The 25,128-nt window shown below is 39.6% G+C and overlaps 1 protein-coding gene across 1 annotated transcript in view; it reads right to left on the bottom strand.

Annotated features, from left to right (window-relative positions):
* wdr18 (WD repeat domain 18) overlaps positions 1 to 20,383 on the bottom strand; it is an 88,244-nt gene extending 67,861 nt beyond the window's left edge. The window contains exons 1-4 of the mRNA XM_017714256.2: positions 20,151 to 20,383; positions 16,722 to 16,832; positions 15,244 to 15,377; positions 4,716 to 4,857 (exon numbers count right to left, since the gene is read on the bottom strand). Of these exons, the coding sequence (XP_017569745.1) occupies positions 4,716 to 4,857; positions 15,244 to 15,377; positions 16,722 to 16,832; positions 20,151 to 20,360 (597 nt within the window). The 5' untranslated portion in view covers positions 20,361 to 20,383. The remainder of the gene's footprint in view (positions 1 to 4,715; positions 4,858 to 15,243; positions 15,378 to 16,721; positions 16,833 to 20,150) is intronic.
* Between the last annotated feature and the right edge of the window lie 4,745 nt (positions 20,384 to 25,128).

The raw sequence follows: 25,128 nt of genomic DNA, 5'->3' as shown, positions 1-25,128 counted from the left end.
CCTCTTCTGCCATGATTGCACCCTTCTGCACAAAGAGAGGTCCACAAAGACCCGGTTTGGTATGAAAGACTCCAGTGGTCTGCACAGAGCTCTGACCTCAACCTGATGAACTGGAACACTGCTTGTGAGCCATGCCTTCTCCTACAATATGAGTGCCAGATCTCACAAATGCTCTTTTTATTGAATGAGCACAAACTTCCACAGACACCATCTTGAGGAAAGCCTTCCCCGAAGGGTGGAGGCTGTTATATCTGCAAAAGGGAGAGTAGGAGGGGCAACTCCATATGAATGCCTATGGCTTAGGAATGGGACGCCCAACAAGTTCATATACACTGCTCAAAAAAAATAAAGGGAACACTTAAACAACACAATATAACTCCAAGAAAATCAAACTTCTGTGAAAGCAAACTGTCCATTTAGGATCAGGACTTATTGACAATCCATTTCACATGCTGTTGTGCAAATGGAATAGACAACAGGTGGAAATTACTGGCAATTAGCAAGACATACTCAATAAAGGAGTGGTTCTGCAGGTGGAGACCACAGACCACTTCTCAGTACCTTTCTGCTTTCTGGCTGATGTTTTGGTCACTTTTGAATGTTGGTGGTGCTTTCACACTCATGGTAGAATGAGACGGACTCTACAACCCACACAAGTGGCTCAGGTAGTGCAGCTCATCCAGGATGGCACATCAATGCGAGCTGTGGCAAGAAGGTTTGCTGTATCTGTCAGCGTAGTGTCCAGAGGCTGGAGGCGCTACCAGGAGACAGGCCAGTACACCAGGAGACATGGAGGAGGCCGTAGGAGGATAACCCAGCAGCAGGACCGCTACCTCCGCCTTTGTGCAAGGGGGAAAAGGAGGAGCACTGCCAAAGCCCTGCAAAATGACCTCCAGCAGGCCACAATTGTGCATGTGTCTGCAAAAACGGTTAGAAAACGACTTCCTGAGGACGGCCCGACATCCACAGATGGGGGTTGTGCTCACAGCCCAACACCGTGCAGGACGCTTGGCATTTGCCAGAGAACACCAGGATTGGCAAATTCGCCACTGGCGCCCTGTGCTCTTCACAGATGAAAGTAGGTTCACACTGAGCACATGTGACAGACGTGACAGAGTCTGGAGATGCCGTGGAGAGCGATCTGCTGCCTGCAACATCCTACAGCATCACCGGTTTGGCAGTGGGTCAGTAATGGTGTGGGGTGGCATTTCTTTGGAGGGCCGCACAGCCTTCCATGTGCTCGCCAGAGATAGCCTGACTGCCATTAGGTACCGACATGAGATCCTCAGACCCCTTGTGAGACCATATGCTGGTGCGGTTGGCCCTGGGTTCCTCCTAATGCAGGACAATGCTGGACCTCATGTGGCTGGAGTGTGTCAGCAGTTCCTGCAAGATGAAGGCACTGAAGCTATGGACTGGCCCACCCGTTCTCCAGACCTGAATCTGATTGAACACATCTGGGACATCATGTCTCGCTCCATCCACCAATGTCATGTTGCACCACAGACTGTCCAGGAGTTGGCGGATGCTGTAGTCCAGATCTGGGAGGAGATCCCTCAGGAGACCATCCGCCATCTCATTAGGAGCATGCCCAGGCGTTGTAGGGAGGTCATACAGGCACATGGAGGCCACACACACACACACAATACTGAGCCTCATTTTGACTTGTTTTAAGGACATTACATCAGTAAGTTGGATCAGCCTGTAGTGTGTTTTTCCACTTTAATTTTGTGTGTGACTCCAAATCCAGGCCTCCATTGGTTAATAAATTTGACTTCCATTGATGATTTTTGTGTGATTTTGCTGTCAGCACATTCAACTTTGTACAGAACAAAGTATTCAATGAGAATATTTCATTCATTCAGATCTAGGATGTGTTATTTGAGTTTTCCCTTTATTTTTTTGAGCAGTGTAGGTGTGATGTTCTGGTGTCCACATGCTTTTTGGCCAGATAGTGTATGTTCTGTTGATCATCACTACTAAGACAGCGGTACATACAGCAGCTCTCAGACTGTCAACTGCATAAGATGGCTGTATCCTGACTTGAATGTGTTACTGTATCGTACCCTCTTCCTGAACTCCCTCTCAAAAGACTTCTCAAATGCGGCAGAGCCACCATCTGTATAAATGCAGATTTATCACAAAGTCATCTTTATCATACTTCTCCACAAACACACACAAACATCATAAACAAACATTCCTCTTGTGAGCATTCTGGATTCTTAGTATTGTCACAAAGATAAGCAAAAATGTGAAAGATGCTCTTTAGTAATTAGCATATTTATTTTAAAAACACAGATTTTTGCTTGTATTCTCAGGGATGTGCATGAGTTGAATAATTGGTCTGCAAGACAACATGAAAATATACATTCCAACAATTCATGGCTATAAAAGTGATAGAGCTTTGATTGCTCATATTGATGACTGCCTGTTAAAATAGAGGCCTCATTTACAAAAAACAACTTGGATTTTTAATTATTTTCCTAAGAAAGGTTGTCGATATTTGATTAGAAATTATTTATAAAACCAGTGTACACTTGAATATATGCACGCAACCACAGTCATTTATAAATCACAAACAGTCATAGAAATGAAAGCATTAACGAGAATGAGCTTTCCAACTATGCCCATCTTTTCATTTAATTGCTTACAGAAGTTTCCACCAATAAATACTCAAAGGGAGAGAAAAGAATTTAGTTCTCTTCAACATGGATGAATAAATGAGGCAATTAACAATTTATTAATATATTTGCCATGCAGGCTGCACTAGTACACTCTAATTTGCCTGTACAGTTTTTGTAAAGACTAGATTAATTAGAACTGTACAAAGTTTATGTCCTGCTTGTCGGCAGGCATGGCGGAGGGGCATGAGGGGGCACAGTGTCTATCAGCTGACTGCTGCTGTCTCATTTTGTGTCACGAATATAATGTCCTGACTTTACTTTAAATGACTCATAAATCTTATAATCCATGTGACAGAAATGAAGATCTTCATCACATTAGGAAAGGAAAGTGCAGCTTACAACATGGAGGAAAATGAACTAAATGACTGATCCTGCAGCAAACTTTAAGCTTTTTTTTTTTTTATTAATCTTTTAAGAGTTCACTGCTCATCCCTCCTGAGCAGAGACACATGAGGAATCCATTGGTTAAATGTGTTTACATTAATGACTTAATCATCTCATCTATCATGTTTTCTAATTAATTCTTCAACTGAACACTTGGGCAGCTCTGTTGAAGTAAGCTAGATTCCTTATGAGGTAAATCTAGAGAAAATAGCCAGTCAGCCAGGCCTGGCATTAGTACACGCTTCAACAGCGGCAGCAAAAGCAATCAAAGTGAAACAAAAGCACGGTCTATAGTCTAGTTTCACTTGCTTTTGTTCAATGGCTGTCACTGCCTATGGCTACTGAAGCATGTACAAATAGTAGTATAAAAGGCTACACTGATTAACATAGGTTTGAACGCATCACTTTGTATCGACTGCATTATAGGGATGCTGGGGGAAGATCAATCTGCAAATTTACTAAAAGGGAGAGGTATGGTGACTTGCATCTCATTTTATAAATCATTACTTAAAAGGGCTGCAAGTGAAAAATCTGGTTTAAGATCAAATCTGAGCGTACAAATCTTTTATATATGAAGCCCCTGTTACTAAGTTTAGAAAAGTTTAGATAAAAGAAAAAGGTTTTTCCTTCTCTGCCAGATCTGTGCTTTATAATAGAGCAACTATTTTGTTAACAGGTTACACAAAAGGAACACGAAAAGTTGTGTTCCAGCCCTAATTCTGCATATTCTCAGTATATTTACCCCTTTTATTCCTAAGTTACAACACTGCATGTAGGCCTACATACAAAAACTAGTACAGTAACTGCGAGTGGCTGATTACAATAAAGACATTTTCATGATATAATTGCAACCATAACTTCAAAATATTTATCCACATTATTCTGAAGAGGACTACCACCTGATGAGAGATGCAAGATCTAAAAAACAAGTGGTAAGTTTGTAGTTTAGGGCTCTAAAAATATTTAGTTTCAGGTTAACTACAACCTGTAAGTGTGTAAGTACATCACACAGCAGCTGATCATCTAAATACATAACATGTAAGTAACAAAGTGGAAACAAGTAAATTAGCTAGCACTCCATGTTTGAGCATTCATAGCAAATATAATATTTCATTTATCAGAACAAAGTTCTCATATATAACACACACACACACACACAATCTCACAAGTGAGTACACCCCTCACACTTCTGAAAATATTTTATATCTTTTCATGGAACAACGCTATAGAAATGAAACTTGGATATAACTTAAAGTAGTCAGTGTTCAGCTTATATAGCAATATAGATTTACTGTCCTCTGAAAATAACAGCACAGCCATTAATGTCTAAACAGCTGGCAACACAAGTGAGTACACCTCACAATGAAATGTCCAAATTGTGTCGCAATCCCTCTCCTGTGTCATGTGACTCGTTAAGAGTTACAAGGTACCAGGTGTGACTGGGCAGCAGGGCTGTTAAATTTGGTGTTTTGGGTACACTTCGCTCATACTGGCCACTGGATATTCAACATGGCAAAGAACTCTCTGAGGATGTGAGAAATAGAATTGTTGCTCTCCACAAAGATGGCCTAGGTTAGAACAAGATTCCCAACATCCTGAAACTAAGACATAGCATGGTTACCAAGGTCATACAGCGGTTCAGCATACCTTAACAGTTTGGTCTATGGATGCAGTAGCTACTCTGGCCTGAGGCCCCATTAGACCGCAGTGGATGTCCGTGATGGGCAGAGTGTGACGGGATAATACGTGTCGAGGCTCAGGGGTGCGAGATGAATCCAGCTGCACAACACTGCAACACAAAACGTACCAAGGGTAAATTACTGCAGTATTGCAGTGAGCATTTTGGTACAAAATCTGCATTTATAATAAAATTCCTCAACTACATTCATCATAGTGAATTAGAGAGTGGCGACTGAATGAAGACTGATACAAAATGAGGACCAATAAAACATTAAAAAAAAGGAGTAAAATACATCTACTACTTAATCAAAATATAAGGCATTAGAACATTATATGACTCAAATGAAAACACACGCAATGCTCAGCAGGATGGAGTCACTAAGCCCCAGAACAAAACCACTAAACTAGAATGTAAATTATATAGTATTTTGATGGATTAAGAAGAAACTACCTTCTTGAAAGTAACTTATTCAAGATTCTGACCTTCACCAATGTTTTTTTTATTCGGAATTTAGGAAACCATGTTTCCCTGCCTCAAATTTTGTAGAACATGTTGCAGTCATTCATTTTAAAATGAGTGTATATTTACACTAAACAATGAAACATATGGTCAAACGCTTTAAATATGTACCAAAGTGCTTTCTGTTTTTATTTCCATACCACACACTCTCCCAACTTATTTGGAACTGAAATCTGTATACAAGGCACAACACTATTATAAAATCACTGTTTCTTTATCAAGCAGTCCTATATACTAGCGAACTGTTATGTCATGTAAAGAAAAATACAAACGGCAAGACATCAAACATCCTGGCTTATCTCTCAACAGACGTTACAAAAGCACTCGGTTCTGTATGTATGGGGTGTGTGTCAGTTAGTTGAGATATCAGGGCTGAGGTAACTCACAAAAACATCAGATACACCCAGAGCTTTCACCTCTTTTCATTCGGTCCGAGTGCAAGACCCACTGACACCAAAGACAGCAACAGAGAGAAGGAAGAAAAAAGAAACAAAGAATATGTGGAAAAAAAGGACAAACAAAACAGAAGAGAGAAAGAAAATATATTTGTGAGGCAGTGGAGGAGAGAGGGTGGAAGGCAGCGTAACAGACAGAGGGACAGATAAGCAGAGATGAGAAAGAGCCGAGCCCCATTCTGTCAAACCCACCAGGCGAGGCGCTACCCCTGGCAGAGCAGACCTGTCTGCTGTAACATCTGTGACGAGCATCACCCGCGCCACAGCGAGCCCCTCCACCATCACCTCCATTCTCGGCCCCATCACATCAGTCAAAACTTATCTATCTGCAGACCTGCAGAGCCAGCAGCACATCTACACCTGCAGTTTCAAACCTGCTTATTCAGGGCATGATGTGGCTTAATGCTTGTGTACACTAACATCTTATGTAATACACATACAGGATAAAATAATGAGGGTTGTAACGGAACACAAGTGTTGGGAATATAGACTCAGAATACAGAAATGTAGCATCTGCTTTTGCTCCACATTACATTCTGAACAGGCAGAAGACAATTTACACTTTTAGGAGAATTCTTTCAGAAAACTTAGCCACTAAATTCTTTAAAATCATTGAATGAGACACCATATATGTTCATCTTTGTGATTTCTTTACAAACAGCTGGAGTAGACTGATGAATCCATGTGATGATCAGTTATTCATCTCAGTGATACTGAGCTCTGATAAAGCCTGAGTAGACTGATAAATCAATGTGATGATCAGTTATTCATCTCAGTGTTACTGAGCTTCACTAAAGCCTTTGCATTTTTCATTAAATAGATATAAAACAAAGAAGAATTACATAAAGAGAATTGTGAGGAACATAGAGAATTATGTAAAAATTACACAGGTTTTCCTCAATCTGTATTATCAAAATGTATTCTACATACATTCTGAATACGTTACTCTAAGTATTGTAATGGAATACGGTACTGAATACATTTAGGTTAGTTTATTCAGTAGTCAGTTATCACTTGCTATTCAAAGTATTCTGCCCAACCCTGAAACTGTTGACAGTGTGATATGTCTCATTAGTACATTGTCATTTAGTAGGGAAAAATATAATGAAATGTGTCATAATGATGAAAAACAATTAGCCATCCTAATCCTAGCCACAATAACCTTAACTGCTAAGGAAATCTCAACCATGTCATTCCTTGAAACTGTAAGCCTAAAAGAGCTCTGGCTCTCCAGAGCTGCAGGTGGAGTCCAATAAAGAAAGACAGTCCCAGACTTGCCCTTGCCTCGGGAGAATCCCTGCTGCTATTTTGAAGCCCATTCAGATTCTCCAAAGGGTCAAAGGAAGTTTCTACTTCCACTAGAGCTGCAACTAGTGATCATCTCAGGAATGGATTAATCATTAGAAAATTAATCATGATTAACCATGATTAATCAGTTAGTTGAGACATTGTCTTCTACAGTTTCCTCTCATGATGCCCCATCACAGTGCAGCAATTTCTCATCATTGTTTGGATGGGAGTGAGTGTAAATGAACAATTCTGAGTAAAAGTATCACAGTTTAAACTACACTATATAAAATCTGGTAATTTGAAGACCTCTCTGGTGAAAATAGAGGCTACATACATAAGAACATTTTGTAACGTCATTTGTACATCAGTCCCCTTCCCTAAGCAGAGGAGTCTGATAATTGCAACTGTGTAAAGATGCATGATGTGGTCTGAAAAACTACTGCCCAATTAGACCTGGCACCTCTGACTTCTTAAATTATTATTTCAGGTTTTACAGGGAGACTCATGGCAGCAAGCACCATATTTTTGCTTGAGTCAGTAATGCAAGTTCTTTCAACATTAACAAAAAACTTCATGCAGCTTTACAGAAGCATTTTTTCCCTAAATGAGATACATAATTATGGCAATCTTTCTAAACCTCCAGATAATGTTCATAATGTTAACAGTTTTACATCAAATAAAAGTTTTTTCTCCTAAAACTGCACATCCAAGCTTAGAGGCAACCTTTATTTTTAAGAGTACAGTGTGAATAACTGTCCTGACACCATGCTTGCAAGCGGGGTTGATCAGCTCCATTTATAAGCTTTCCGTGCCCCACACGTTCAATACGTTACTACTTGCATAACTCAACAAGAAAAAGAAACAGAATTGGAGTTCTACCAAATCAACATGACCCAGAGTTCTTCAGTCCCTCGTTATCCACTAGTAAATACTCCAGCAGTCCCGACTCCTAACGTGTGGGCGAGAGGTTACACACAGTCCATTTCACATTCAACTGCAAAATGCATTCTGCTCATGCTTGACTAATGAATAGTTATATCAATATTGAGTACATGGAACTTCGCTTCGGCTGACTAACACAGTCAACAACGCTGAAATTTTTGAGAAAGTCCCTTAGCTTAGCGACAATGTCATCCAGCTTTTCTCCCGGAGGGAGGTGGCCACTGCAGTCCATTTTCTTTCCTTTTACTTGAAGCCTTCTCAGGTGAAAGGGCCATTATCAACCACTGGCAGTCTCCATGCTTTAAATTCCCCTCATACTCCTCATCGCTTAATTCTTCATGCTACATTGCACTCAACATTGTCACTTAAGCGGCAAGGTCACGGTAAGCAAGAGAGCTAAGAGGACGCATTTACTTCAAACTTCACCCAGGAATCGCAGCACATGATATAGGAGGCAAGGACTTAAAACAGTATAATGCTGCATCACGTACACAACATATTGGAATGGGCACTAGTAATGACCAACGTAAACGTCTAAAAGCAAATATATTCTTAAATCTGACTGGATGGCCAGTCTTGGGTGACAGCGGGCCTCAATAGACAACAGAGGTGGGTGATGTCATGATATGGTATCACTGTCACAATAAGATTTTTTTGAGCATATTATATCATAGGTACCGTCTAGGGCTGTACCCAAAGCCACATTTATCAAGTCAACACTAAAATGGGCCAGGACAAAGTCAAGAGCGAGATTAGAACAAGATCAAGAGCCAAAGTGTCTTAAATTGCTTGGTGGGGTCTTTTAAAATTGAGCAAAACCCCTACAGATTCCTGTGAAACAACAAGATTAATTGGGAATTCTACTGATTTCTCTAAATTTCTGCATAATTCAATCGTTGAGATGTAAACAAAGCGATTCAGAGTGATTTAAGGTGAAACGGTCCCCTGTACAGAAGCTCATCATTTCTGGTTTCTTTGCAGTGCTGGTGATAGGAACCAGGAGTCGCAAAGCCTACAACACAAATTTAGCCCTTTTATTTACTATCCAAAACCACCAGTGAATCAACATGAGTCTTCTGAGTTTGTATATGTTAATAAGGTTAAGGGTTCCCTTTAGGGGATTTTTGGCCTTAAAATGGCCTGCATGCATTTCTCAGCCTTGAAAGGATTTTAAAACACTAATACATACACAGCAAAACACTTTCAAAAGTGACACCAGGCAATGCATTCATAATAATTTAATCTAATAGCATTCTGTGAGGGCTTTTAGAGGTATTGAACTCAGACAAATTCTCACTCAGTAAGTTTCTCTAGAATGGAGCATTTCAATCAAACCACTCTGAATGACTTTGCTTATGTCTTAATGATTGCACAGAAATCCTGAAAAAAAACAGCGGAACTAAGAGTCCTAGTCATTACTTTCATTTTACTTCACAGTTTAAATGAAATTACATGATTACATAATTCAATACATAGTTATGTAACAAAGTTCATTTACATTCTGTATTGATATTCCAAGACCTCCAGCTCTTCTGACACTGTTCAGTTGTTTCAATGTCAGTAAGTGATACAGACCAGGTTTCTAAACATGGTTAGATGTGGGGAAGTTTTTCTATTTTTCTGAAGACGACTGTATAGTAGCGCCCCAAACAACTTGGTGCTCAGTGTTGGCTCTGGTTAAACCCAGCCAGTGCCACAAACAGATGAAATGCAGATTTGAGTAGCTCAAGTATGATTTTGGTGCATGTTGGTTCCAATTTAAAAGAGGGGGTGAGAGGGAGAGACGGAGAGAGAACTTGAAATCTTGAGCATTATGGCACTAATATGGTCAGTAGGGGTGGGCATTATAACATTTTTCATTACTGTGATACACAATATGCATTTCTGAGTATACTGTGACTATTACCAGTACTTAAACAACCCTGAACAACAACGTGTTTAATTACATTTACTGCAGTGCAGTAAGTAAAATACTGAATAATAATATATTTATAGTTTTGATGGCAGTTTGTAAATGTGAGACTACCAGTGCATTTTGTCTGTGCATATATTGCGATATGACAGTTTCTCTAAAGTAACGTGATACATAACTTCTTCCCATATTGCCCACCTCTAAGGAACACTGAGCAGCTTCATGCATTATTGAAGAAAGAAGTTCAGGACAGACTTCCAAGTGACACGGCTGTCTGAGGCCTCATCCTGTTGTCAGGTCGATGCAAATCCCAAAAGTGCCAAGAGCATGAGCTGACTGGATGTACAGTGTCCTCCATAATGATTAGTACAAAGACAAAGACACACACACACACACACACACACACATTAACACTTACTTTATTTTAATAGAGTATTTTTAGACATTTTAGTTTCATCATGTAGCAATTACAGCACTTTTTATACATTGTGACAGAAGAACTCTCAGCACAGTGAAGAAAAATCCCCATACACTTGTCTAACAGCTCAGAAACACTCTTCAGAGGCAACACTGCAAGATGTGAACCACTAGCTACCACATGCTTTTTAGTTTGCTAAAAAGTATTTAAAAGAGCCTGCTGAGTTCTGGAAAAAGGTCTTGTGGACAGGCAAGACTGTACCTTGTATCGAGCAATGTCAAGAGCTTCCCAAGATCCAAAGACCACATTGTCAGTAAAACATAGTGGGGCTGGACCCTATCTGGCTGCTACATGTAATGGTTCACTCATCTTCACTGATAATTTTACAGGTGATGGCAGAAGCAAAATCAATTCTGAGATGTACAGAAACCAGCCAAGTCCAGGAAACTGCCTCCAAACTCATTGCACAGTACTTCATCCTTCATCAAGACAATGATCCCAAACACACTGTCAAAGCAACAAATGAAATTTCAGCTTAAAGCTGGAAAAATCTTGACTGCCCAAAGTCAGTCACCTGAGTCCCATTGGGCACATCTTTCATATGCTGAAGAAACAGGGGGTTGTAAGCAGGGTTATGTTGGCCTATTGTTCACCAATTCACCAACATCTACTGCAAAGATGAACCTGAAACCTTCAACAGTGAAGTAGAGACAAACGCTGAGATTAGAGGTGCTTCTGAGCCACAGATCCAAAGCCAAGTTCACCCACCACTGTTTGAATTTTAAGCCAAGACCTTGTGGCTCTTTGAAACAGCCTAGGAATTTTGATTCTGGGGTCTGGCCTGGCAGAGAGCCCATTTTGCGGACGGTTATGGAGACAGAATAAAAGATGCACATCATCTCCTTTCAAAAACGCCACCGAATGAGTGATACTGAATTATTTATTCCTCTCATGGCAAGACCGGTTCACTTCCTATATTCCCCCATATATTACTGCCCAAGGTCCAAATCCATGGAGTGGTAAAGCATATTATAAAACGCTATCAAACAAACATGACATACGCATTCATTCCACATTCAAGGGAAGTTCACACCTTGAAAAACCTACTAGCCTTCTCCTTCAACCTTCCGTTCATGGAAACTCCCACTCAGAAATCAATCAACCTCCGTCCAAGATTCCATTAGAGCGAAGCACTTTGTGTTTTCCAGTGAGTGTAATCCCTTGAACTTCTGGCATTCATCAAATTAACAGTGGATCGGAGCTGTCCAGCAAAACATTCGACTCCAGCAGTCTCTGAGGCTCCACTGTGTAATGACCTGTGATTATTAGAGAACAAGTTGGCACAGAAGACCATCACTACCAGTGGAGTGGAGTGCCTGGATGAGCCGCCAACTGACAAACAGCCTGCAAGGCATCCTCACACTTAATTCACCAGTCCATAACTTGCACTACCTGTTGGAACTGGACCCTAAAAACCTAAAAATCTTTCATTCATGTATTCTTACAGCTTCCTCCAGCAACCGGCAATGAACACTAATATTCTTTTTGGAATAACAATATTCAGCTGCATTTACATTTCTCCTTCGCTCATTATTATGTAGTTGAGGTCTTCTCAAAGACACAGAGAAAAGACTACATCCGTTTCTCTCTCTCTCTCACTCTCTCTCTCTCTCAGCCATTACTTATATTGTGAAAAGACATACATTGCCACCTACTGGGCAAGATCTATCACTGGGAGCTGCACACTCTACTGAGCCTCAAGAGGAAGGACATTCTGGAATATTGGATCCAAAATACAGCGCATAGCTGATCTGTATTCAAAGTGCAGAGTCGAAAAAAACTACTATGATCATTACAGCGCCCTTAATGGCAAAGTAGATTTACTCTTCAGCTGTACATCTTTAGGGATATTCATTCTAATTACACTAAAAAGAGCCAAGTCATCATGACTTCAAGCTGCTGATCGGTTCATAGCAGACATGTTTTACATATATTAAACAGAAACAAGCTGTTGCTGTGACCTCTGGAGGATAAAAGAAACTGAAGAAATGCTAACAGAAATCAAACCATGGATCAAATTGTGGATGTAGTGCATTTTTGAAACAAATTTGCATATGCAAAATATGTTTTGGTGATCAGATCACATTTGGATTTCACTTGACTGGATGAAGAGCCAGGTTTAAACACCCACTGGACGCATCGTGATGGGATCAGAGTTGGACCATTCACAGCACAGAGGCGCTTAGAGATTTCGGCCAATTTTTATACATATAAAATACATATACTTATAAACAGAAGGCATTTTCGTTATTTCATTTTATTTTATTATCTACAATTCGTGACTCATGATGTAGTGGGAAAATGGTAAACAAAAAGAATATTGGAAACTCAGGAAAAGTACAATCAGATCTCATCTGATCTCACTGGGGACGCGTTTCAGTGAAAAGTGTACATATCCAGATTCGATCCCAACATGTTAAGGCAAGGTCTGAACGGTCCCTTAGTGTTAAGGTTATCTTAACTTATAGTGGGAGTGTTCATTGTGATGCTTGCTCTGCCATCAAAGAAACGTCTTTGATAAGACGTTTTTGGGAAGGCAAGCCATATTTAAAAATTATGCTCAGTGACAGGTTGCTCCCATAGAAAAAGGGAAAAAAGCAGAGCCAGGAAAAACCTCATGAAAGCATGACTGTAGCTCAGCGATCACAAAACATGATCAATTTCAGCTCTCATGAAGGCCGTAACACACCAAATTCAAAGCAAAAAAATCACAAAAAATCAAAAATGTGAAATGCTTGTGGGACACAGTTTTGTTTTTCGCATCAAAACTATACTCACTGGATGAGACGCGATTTTGTTCGGAATTTCACTGTGTTGTTTGCACTTGAGAGAAATAACAGGGAGAATATCTATCAAAAACATTCCCATTTCAACTCATCACATAGGCAGCTGTGCCTCACAGAACAAGCAAATGGTGACACTAGACAGGCTACTTTCCATTTTGGAAGAGTGAAAGGAGCACGGAGAGCTTTACTGAGTCTTTCAGTAGGTGAAACGTTGAGTTCTTCAATATATTAACTGCTCGATTCATGATGTTTGAAGCCAGAGACCCTGTCGTAGGGGCAGACAGGAATCTTTAGTCTAAAAGGTATCATGGTGTGTGAGCAGGGAGACCAGAGGCTCCGAGTGAGTGACTGGGAGTAAAGAGGAAATGCCTGAACACCCTGAACAAACTGCTGTTTTGTGCACATAACATCATGTCCTGTTTGTCATCTACAATGTTTTCTAACCTCTGTCCATATTTCTAACGAGCCATGAAGTGTCTAATACAAAAAAACAAAGCTTTCGTGAGATAAGTAACAGCAGGATGGAGCTGCGACGGTTAGGGATCATTTACAGCACTGGGCCAGAGTGTCAGAAAACTAGCTTTTTTACATCGTCTGACCAGAAAAAGACAAAAGACAAAATGGAAAAGTATGTGATAAACAACTTGCACATACCTGTACACTCTTCCTTTAAGCAAGAAAATAGCTGGAAATGGTTGCCGTGTGTTGTTTCTCATATATTAAGCCATCTTAAACACTTGAGTGAAACAATTAATGAATCTCAAAAATATAACTTAGCTAGCCAAAATGGACCTGCTCATGTCATGTACACTTCACTGATAGCAATTTTATTGTTGCACACAATAAAGTTGAGCTGAAGCAAGACAGTAAACATTCAAACATTCAGTAAACATTTATTTCACAAATTTCAGACAATAAAAGGCATGTGCACTCTACACTTGTAGCAGACACTACAAGAGGCAACCAAAGTGTTTATGACAGCGTCCCGAAATGCTAATAAGTTTAGTTATAGCAGCAATACAAACACTCCACTGCAGCACAAATGACTAAAGAACTAAATGGCTGTAGTTTGTAACCATTGGTACTTTAGTGTATTGTAATAGCAGTGATCAGTAATGGTTTATTCCAAACTAACTCAAGTTTGTAAATGTTGATGATTCTGTGCGGTCAGTACTGAAGAGCGCTTTCGTAACACTGGGATGAGATCTGATTTGATTGGCCAAGCCAGGCGTTCTGCTTTCCTCCAACACCGAAGAGCACTGAACTGCCATCTCATCTTATATTAGCACAGCTGACAGCACCGTCTTGGTTAAAGCTACATTACCAAGTACCACAGCACATGTTTGATTTTGGCTTTCAGCCAGTCCAACAACACTCACTCAACTCCTGCTCACTCAGACATTAGCTATCATCTACACATGTGTCAGCAGAGCACAAGAGAGTCCAATTAAATCTGAACTGTAATGCGTTGCACTAATTAGTCAAATGTAAGACAGATAATTTGACATTTATTGAATGAAGACTTGAAAAGTACGCAACGTGTTCACTTACTTGGTAACCAAGTGAGCAAAGTTTGTGTCCTACGCAGGACGAGAAGCCAACCCCATCCCACACACACTATTGTGTTGCTAGCAAAAGTCTTTTTTCTATAATATTTGTAGAGTAACGGGTGATCTAAACAATACTGCCTTCATCTATACTCTTCAATTCCATATAAACAGAAGAAAAGTTAGGAACTCTCATATATACGGGCCCTGGTTTCATCTCACGTTAGAGCTCATCTAATCACAACAGAAAGACTTGCACAAGGCCTAATAGGAAATTACGAGATGAAACATATCAGATTCAATAAACATCACACAAATCAAAAAGCATGACACATCCAATTGCACACCGCAATATCTGTGGGATCGTTTCTGCAAAGCTGTTGTAATCTTAGTGATAAACGGGGACCCGAAGGCTTATATCGGCTGTATGAGCTGGATGAGTGGATGGAAAAAGCATGAAATTGGCTCCTACTGAGTACTGCCAATATGACCCCATTAACAGGCATTCAAAAATGTATTGACATTGGAAATAATAAAAGGAGAAGGGGTAAATTAGCCAACATACCTGGCAAGATTCCACACAAGTGCTAGATTGTCCTTTCCTCCTGACACAAAATGGCTGCTGTCATCCGTGAAACGCAGACAGCTCAAGTCTTGATAGTGTCGATTCAAAATAACCAGCAGGTTTCCTGTTGAGACCTATAGCAAATGTCCAGCAATTAAAATGTGAAAACAAATGGGAAAAAAGAGCTAAGACGTCCAGAGAGCTGAATGTAGCTGGTATTGCACAACTGCACTAAAAGAATGCAAAGTACACAACAGGCAGGTTATTCCTACACTTCAAAAGAACTAGATTCCACGCAGATGATCAGTCAGCCTTGCACAGGCTCCCTTAAGAACTCCATTTCTCTTGTTCAAAAACTCTGCTTTGTTTTCAGTATGAATGTTTATTGGGGTAAAATAGTTGACCTGTATCACTTCGTACATAGCTTGCCTTCTGAAATTTGAAATTTCTCCCTGTTGCTCTTTAATTAGATAAGAAAAAATACCTTAAAATGTTTTGTGAATGTAAAACAATCAATATGTTGGGTTTACTTTGCAGCCCACATTCTCATGATCACCAGAGTACCTTCCTTGGTAGGAAGAGTAGCCTAAATAATGATGAAACATTGTTTAAACAGCTGAAAGATTTGAATGCTGATGAGCTGATGAGCTATGAACATCACAACAAGGCACTAAAATGCATCAAGTGCCACTTTATTTCCAGGACAGTACAGTAATTACTGTGCCTGTGTTCTACATACTAAGCCTGTTTCAGCTCCTCAAACCCAAAGACAACCGTGGTTAACTTTCAGTTAGTCGACTGGCTTAATTTTGTGAGTTAATATGCTGAAAGTAGGAATGTAAGAACATTATTTTTATTTAACTTTTTAGTAGTTTTACAACATCGAATGTTATAATGAAAAACATTTTCAGCCAAAAATGTATCAAATCATAATACCACCATATCATTTCAGCAAGCAAATTCTGAATGATGTCAAATCAGGTTAGCGCTAACTGAAGGAATAACTGCTTTAAAATCTTAATAAAAATCCCTCCATCAGAAGGATGTCCCTGACTGGTCAGAAGTTCAAGCTGATCCAAAATCTCAGAATTTAACTTGCCCTGAACGTTACACATGCAGAATAAGTTATCATGGTGATGCATCCTGGTAAAAACTAGCCAAACTAAGCATAAAGTTAAATATCTTAGATAAAGAGACAAACCCCCAGATATTTCAGTCTTTCAACGTTAAGTTATTGCAGATCAATATTGATGATCACTTGTATTAAAACTTTATAAAATATTGTGTGTCCTCAAAAATATGACGGGTAGTGTATGCTCAGATGAAAAGCAAAGGGAAAAATAAATTAGATCATTCTCTTCAAGCCCTGTTACTTGCATGGATCCATCAGAATTCATATGTTTCCAGTCTTGATTCCAAGCCCACTAATGACTCCTGAAAACTTGTGACTGAAAGTTTTGAGTTGGCTGGTTGCTCACCTCCCACAGGTATATAGCTTCAGCAATGCCTGCCAGCACATAGAGGCCGTTGGGAGATGCCGTTAGGCAGGTTACAATCCCAGGACACACAATTTTCTGCTGCAGCTGATCCTAAGTAGGAACACAGAAAAGAGAAAGAGGGAATGGGTTGAGAGACACTGAAGGTGGACTTCATTTTATATTTAGACTACTGAGATTCAAAGCCACACTTTTTTTGAAACGACACTTTCAGTGACTTTGTATTGCAGCCCTTTAGAATGATACAATGACCAAAGATCACTCAGATGTATTGTTATCAAAATTATATTTTGTACCTCAACTTTTTTATTCTATCGCAACAAAAAACAGATTTATGTTAAATAGTCAATGATTCATTATTCTTTATTATACACTGCTGAGTTAATCAATCCTGGACCTTGAATCCGAATCTTTATCTTGTAATCACTGGAAAATATGCCACTAGGTAGCCAATACGTCACATTAAAAGTTCAATTAAGCAACATTTAATTATTCACCAAATTAACTGTCATGGCCTGGAAACTGGATCCAAGGCCCAGAATTGAAGATCTCTGACGTACTGCTTTTTGAATGACAGTGAAAAGCCATTCAGCTCTTGCAACCATTGCTAAATTCTACTTAGAAATCTTGCATAAAAGTCTACTTATAATGGAATTTACTACAATGTAGGGCTGAACGATTACTCTTATATTGAAATCTGAACTTAAAAGAATGCAACTTTGACAATTACTGCATAGGAATCCAAAGGCAAGGGTGTCAATTTTAATTAATTTACATTTTTCAACACCATCTTAACAAGTTTTAGGTGAGGAAATAATTGGTCAGAAAATTACAATTATGTATTTTCCTCAGATCACTCAGCCACACTGTAATGACTACTGATTTATCATTCATCACTGTAATTATTTAATATATGCATCCCTAATGTCCACAGAAAAACATTGTGTTTTGGTAAGGATGCCATGTTTGCATGCCATGTGTCTGATTTAACAAGATGAGGTCTCACCAGATGTCTGACTTAAGTGGTTTCACAGCAGTTACATCATGCATAAAGATCAATATGGGTCAATAACAAAAAGTTTCAAAAATCACAAATTTTTAAAGGGACATGATGTGCATTTTTATATCTGCATATATATTTGGTTTTATATCTGTGTGCTTTTCATATCTTATTGCCAGTCAGTGTTATTAAGGCTTTTAATTGCTTATTTCAATTATTAAAAGTGTGCTGGTCTAGTTGCACCATTTGACTATTACTGGTTGTGCCACCAGAAAAGAGAGCTGAGCCAGAAGGCAAAGCTGTCAATTTACCGGTCAATCTACGTTCCGACTCTCACCTATGGTCACGAGCTCCGGGTAGTGACCGAAAGAACGAGATTGCGGATACAAGCAGCCGAAATGAGCTTTCTCCACAGGGTCGCCGGGCTCTCCCTTAGTGATAGGGTGAGAAGTTCGGCAAATCGGGAGAGGCTTGGAGTAGAGCCACTGCTCCTCCACGTTGAGAGAAGTCAGTTGAGGTGGTTCAGGTATCTGGTATGGGTGGCCTCTGGACGCCTCGCTTGGGAGGTGTTCCAGATATGTCAAACGGGGAGGAGACCCCGGGGAAGACCCAGGACACTGAGGGATTCTATCTCTCGACTGTCTTGGGAACGCCTCAGTATCCCTCCAGAAGAGCTAGATGAGGTGGCGGGGGAGAGGAAGGCCTGGGGCTCTTTGCTTAGGCTGCTGGCCCCGTGACCCAGACTCGGAGAAGCGGATGATGATGGATGGATGGATGGATGGATGGATGGATGTTTGTGCCACCTGACTTTTCAGACTATTTTTAAATTAAACAGGCATGTACTTAGACACCTGTAGAAATCTTTGTCCTTGAACTTGAGTTCACACTTAGTTCTTTTTTTCAAATATATGAACTATATATGATATATATAATAATCATAATAATAATAATAATAATTACACATCATTGTTTTCCAGAGGTCAGACATAGTGAACTGAACCTTTCTAACCATGATGCAAAAACCACAATATCTCCAAAATTTATGAAAGGACTACTGACCTTGGCATTGAACCAAGAAAGGCACCTGAGATTTCTTTATAATGCAATACCACTCTTTCATAAAAGCATTCTAAAATAAAAGTCCTTTATTTTTGGTTGCTCCACCTGAATTTGTGGAAGTAAGAACTTACGGGAAAAGGGATGTTCAGTGAGTGGAGTACTTCACATTGGCATTATTTAGCGAGACGGTATTTATTTTAAAGTTTTCAAGCATAAAATCTTGCCAAACTTTTTTATTTAGAATTTTTTTAAACGTACTTTTTTTTTGATAGAACATTACTTTTTTTTGAAAATGTATGGCTGTTCAGTTGTACCATCCAACATCTTTAGGCTTTTAGAGGCAAAAAAAAAAAGCAAAATAAATTTTATATAGATGCTATTAAAATTGTTTCACATAGGTATTATTGAATAACAGAAAAAATGCATGTCATGTCAATAACATCCATAACACACATGCCATCAATGCTGTAATGCTACCTACACCATGTTTCATAAATCAAGTGCTGAAAATGGGACTGCTGGGAACACAAACTGAACGAACTGTCTCTATCTTCAGGGAGAGCTTTACACGAGATATTCGAACACTGCTGTGAGGATTTGATTGTATTCAACCACAACAGCAACAGTGAGGTCAGATACTGATGTTGGACGATTAGTTCTGGATCATAAATGCTGTTCTACTGGAATGAACTCCTGTGTGGCTAATCCAGTGTGTCCTATTCTATTGACAGTGCTTGGTTACTACTACTTAAGTGCCAATTCCATGTTCCGTCCAAATCTTTTGACAGCTTAAAGTCAATGTATGTTCGCACTGGCATTTTTTTTTAAACTCCACTGTTCTTAACTCCAAAGTTGGGGGTCTGCACTTTATTCCCTACCATAACAAAACCAAATGAACTCTTCATGTAGCTGTCTATAGATTATTTAGTGAATTCAGTAGAGTTAGAGCAGGGAAAGCACAGCAAGTGTTTGTATATGTGGGGAGTTGGGCAGCCCAAAGCAGTCTTTGGAAAGCACTGAAATCCAAGCATTTGTGCAGAGATTGCCCAATATGTAAGACCCCATGTGGTCAATACCCACCTTTCCAGCTGAAAATCTGTGTGAAGCGTAAAGAATGAAATCTTTACTCCACTGAATTCCTTCCTTAACACTATAATGCTCACTTTTTCTCTCCTTTACCGCTAAGCAGCCATGGAACAGGACTGTGAGAGTATTATTGACTTTATGGGCTTTATTTATCAAACTAGCGACTACTATTTCTCTCTCTTTGTGATTATTATGTCGCCCAGCTGTGTAAACTGGGTAACGTTTCGACAAATATTCGCCCAGTGGTGTTCCTCAGCTTCTCCTACCTTTCTTTGTATCTCCCACACGTTGATGAAGTTCTTCCCCAGCTGAGCTCCCAGGATGTACTCTCCGCTCAGGACGGTTAATGAGCGGGCAGACGAGTTTCCCCCTCGGTAGGATAAGAGGTTCGTTCCAGTGTGAGGGTCGAAAACCGCGCAGTTCCAAAGCTGACCAGCCGAATCGGCTGATAACACAACCTCCATGGGTGCCGACATGTTGGCCGTACAAAGCGCGATTATTTTGGAAGAAGAGAGCCGCCTGTAAAAACGTCATTTCCGAGCTGCGATGCATTATGGGTTATGTAGTTGTTGGGAGAATTAGCGTCACTGCCATTTTTACCTGTTTGCCGTGTTACATCAGACATTTTATAGGGGTGGCATACCCCTAAACAAAAAACAAAAATAGCATAGTTTTTTTTTCTCCATATGTCCGTAATTTATACATGAATAAATATATCAATTGAATAAATTAATTAAAATATATTGATATATAATATCAATACAACTACTGCCAAAAGTGAACTGAAAACAAAACTGTGTTGATGTAACGGATTTGAGCCATTCTTAAGGAAGTGATGTTTTTACATAAAATAATTAAATGCACCATTTTAATGGTTAAATTCAAAAGAAATGAACATAATACATAATTATAGCTGACAAAATTGTGATGATTAATGTATCTTACCATCACAGAACATTGAAGGGACCCAATGCACACTGATTCGCCTGTTTGTCGAATAAATTATCCTGAAATGACTTACTGATTGGTAGATTTTCACCATAAAGTATAACTGATGCTTTATTAATGATGGCTGAGATGGCTGACCGTCTCACTTTCAATAACTGGGGTGCCCAGAAGAGTGGCTGTGCTTCGTTCTAGGATGATAATGGCCACCCCTTGGCTATGCCTCTGTTGAATTTCATTTTAAACAAAGACTAAGGATATATGACATGTTATGGTATATGGATTTACCTTATATCTAAGTTACATTAGACACACACAGACATATATGTAACATATATGCCAACTTCTTTGAAGTATGGGACACTTACACCAGCCTTTTATCAACATATACATATACAGTATGTGTATCATACATATTTAACATGTGATAGAAAACATCATTCGTATATATATATATCTTCTTCTTCTTTCGGCTGCTCCCTTTAGGGGTCGCCACAGAGGATCATCTGCCTCCATCTTGCCCTATCCATTGCCTCCTCTACTTTCACACCAACCATCTCCATGTCCACCTTCACTACATCCATAAACCTTCTCTGAGGTCTATCTCTTCTATTTCTACCCGGCAGCTCCATCTCCAACATTCTTTGCCCAATATATCCACTATTCCTCCTCAACACATGTCCAAACCATCTCAACCTGGCCTCTCCGGCTTTATCTCCAAACTGCTCCATCTTCACTGTCCCTCTGATCTGCTCATTTCTAATCTTGTCCAGCCTTGTCACTCCAAACAAAAATCTCAGCATCTTCATCTCTGCCACCTCCAGCTCAGCCTCCTGTCTTTTAGACAGAGCCACAGTCTCCAAACCATACATCATAGCAGGACGCACTACTGTCTTGTAAACCTTCCCTTTCACTCTTGCTGCTATCCTTCTGTCACACATCAGCCCTGACATCCGTCTCCACCCACACCATCCTGCCTGCACCCTCTTCTTCACCTCTTTTCTACACTGTCCATTGCTCTGGATGGTTGACCCAAGATATTTGAAGTCATCCACCTTTACAACCTCTACTCCTTGCATCTTCACCTTTCCACCTGCCTCCCTCTCATTCACACACATGTATTCCGTCTTATCTCTACTGACCTTCATTCCTCTCCTCTACAGTGCAAACCTCCACCTCTCCAGATTCTCTTCCACCTGCTCTCCACTCTCACCACAGATTACAATGTCACCTGCAAACATCATGGTCCATGGAGCCTCCTGCCTGACCTCATCTGTCAACCTGTCCATCACCATTGCAAACAAGAAGGGGCTCAAAGCTGATCCCTGATGTAACCCTACCTTCACCTTGAAACCATTTGTCACTCCAACTGCACACCTCACCACTGTCTCACTATCCTCATACATGTCCTGCACCACCCTAACATACTTTTCAGCTACACCTGACTTCCTCATACAGTACCACAATTCCTGTCTTGGCACCCTATCATATGCCTTCTCTAGATCCACAAAGACACAATGTAGCTCCTTCTGACCTTCTCTGTACTTCTCTACCAACACTCTCAACGCAAAAATTGCATCTGTGGTACTCTTTCTGGGCATGAAACCAAACTGCTGCTCACTGATCTGAACCTCTTGCCTTAGCCTTGCTTCAACAACTCTTTCCCATATCTTCATGGTGTGGCTCATCAACTTTATACCTCTGTAGTTACTGCAGCTCTGCACATCACCCTTTTTCTTAAAAATGGGGACCAGTACACTACTTCTCCACTCATCAGGCATCCTCTCACTCTCCAGGATTTTGTTAAACAACCTGGTTAAAAAGTCCACTGCCTTCTCTCCTAAACATCTCCATACCTCCACAGGTATGTCATCTGGACCAACTGCCTTTCCATTCTTCATCCTTTTTAAAGCTGCCCTCACTTCCACCTTACTAATTCTCTGCACTTCCTGATCCACTATCTCTCCCCCCGTTGTCCTCCTCTCTCTCTCGCTTTCCTCATTCATTAGTTCTTCAAAGTACTCCTTCCATCTACTCATCACTCTCTGTTCACTCACTAGTACATTTCCCTCTCTATCCTTTATCAGCCTAACCTGCTGTACATCCTTTCCAGCTCTATCTCTCTGTTTAGCCAAACGATACAAGTGCTTTACTCCTTCTTTAATGTCCAGCCTCTCATACAGCTCATCATAGGCCTGAGCCTTTGCCTTTGCCACCATTCTTTTTGCTATGCGACCAGCCTCACAGTACTCCTGCCTACTTCCTTCATCTCTGGTTATCCCACATTTTCTTAGCTGCCTTCTTCTTCTGAATACTCTCCTGGACTTCCTCATTCCACCACCAACTTTCCTTGTCTTCTTTCCTCTGACCAGACGAAACACCCAACACATTCTTGCCAGTTTCTCTCACCACCTTAGCTGTATATATATATATATATATATATATGAACATATATATATATATATATATATATATATATATATATATATATATATATATATATATATATATATATATGAACAATTGTATACAATTTACAAAGCTAAACTCTAAGTACATTCTTATAAGCTATGCAGTAACATGAAATTTCTTCATGAAACAAAAATATTGTTCCCTGACACATTTAAATCATTTAATGTTTAAAAGCAAACAGATAAAACTGTAACACTTAAAGCTGTACTGGTCTGTATTTAACCATTTATAAAAGACATATATATGTATGATCCATATATCTACATATTTGATACTTTCATATATGTACATATATTTTGAAATATATGCCTGATACTTTATTATGTATATCCACTGTCACCGTTTCCCCAGGTCCCCTCTGAGTGTGCCTGGTTCTTCCCCTGTGTTGTGGCCATGTGCTTTTGTTACAGTTCCTTTGCTCCGCCCCTTGGTTCATTTCCCCTACCTTCCCTGTTATTTCCACCTGCTTTAAGTATCTCCTCCCTCTCCCAGGTGATCCCTATTGTTTCTAGCTGTGTCTACCCGTTTGCTTCAGTCCTTTGTTGTCTAGTCTGTGTTATGCTGTGTGTAGTGGTTATGTGGCTCCGCATTTGGTTCTTTTTCTTGGAGAAAAGCTTTATAGTTTGTTACTTGGTATCATTCTCAGTATTTGTACTCGTTCATTTTTGTTTATTAATGCAACTACATCCAGCCTCATCACTCTCCAAACATGACATCCATATATGCGCATATATTCAGTTTAATAAGCCATCTGGAATATTCCCCAAATCACTTGCTCAACAGGAAGCGGCACCACTGAGATGTCTGGAAGGTCATGGGAAAAATAAAAAATTCTCTCATTATTTTGATTTATTTTCTTTGGTAATGTGGCATTGACTGATGAGGTCACTTTGAAAGCTCAACCCTTTTACCCAAATCATAGATTGAAAGTAAATTATGAATTAAAAATGTATGTATGCTATCAGAATGTTATTAATGACCTCATGCCAGTGGCATCAATGCTGTAACCACATTATGCATTTGCTAATTCTGTGCTTTAAACTCAACCCCTATTATTTTTCTGAGCCACTGTTTTAAAGAACCTATGTAAAGAAAATCAGATATTGTGAGATGTGTTAATATATGTTCTGATTGATTGTGTTTACCTAGATGTTAATTGTTTAATTCCTAGACACGATGATAATATTTGTACTTTGGAACCATGTTTATCTCAAATAATTCCACTTCCAGTAAAATAAACACAATTTATGTGCTATTTTGCTTACAGTAAAGATCAGAGGAAAATATGTGCTGCTTGCATAATGAGCCTTTTTTTTTCAGTAAAAAATTAAGTGACCAGTATCATTTTGTCTGCATAGAAGAGATGGAGAAAATAATGTAAACTGTACATTTACAGCATTTGGCAGACGCTCTTATCCAGAGCAACTTACAATTTGATCATTTTACACAGGTAGGCGAAGGTGGTGTTAAGAATCTTGCCCAAGGACTCTTATTGGTATAGTGTAGGGTGCTTATCCAGGTGGGGGATTGAACCCTACTCTACAGCGTAGAAGGCAGAGGTGTTACCCACTACAGTATATACCAACCACTGTGTTTTGAATGCACTTTACAAACTTAAAAATACAGTTTGGTTTCCCCCTTATATTATCTTTGACCCCACTCGCTGATTGACATCAAATGATTGACATAATTTTTTTTTCTTTGTATTTCATGCACGCATGATTTCCCCTCAGGCTGTTATAGCTTTACAAAGCATGAGAAATATGAACATTTATTGAGGTCACTAACATGCAATTTTATAATCTTAAAAAAATGTCCCTTTACTTT

This window comes from Pygocentrus nattereri, chromosome 15 (genome assembly GCF_015220715.1).
Source record: "Pygocentrus nattereri isolate fPygNat1 chromosome 15, fPygNat1.pri, whole genome shotgun sequence".
Taxonomy (NCBI): domain Eukaryota; kingdom Metazoa; phylum Chordata; class Actinopteri; order Characiformes; family Serrasalmidae; genus Pygocentrus; species Pygocentrus nattereri.
Note: the sequence above shows the minus strand (reverse complement) of the source record. Positions and strands in the feature narration are given on the sequence as shown.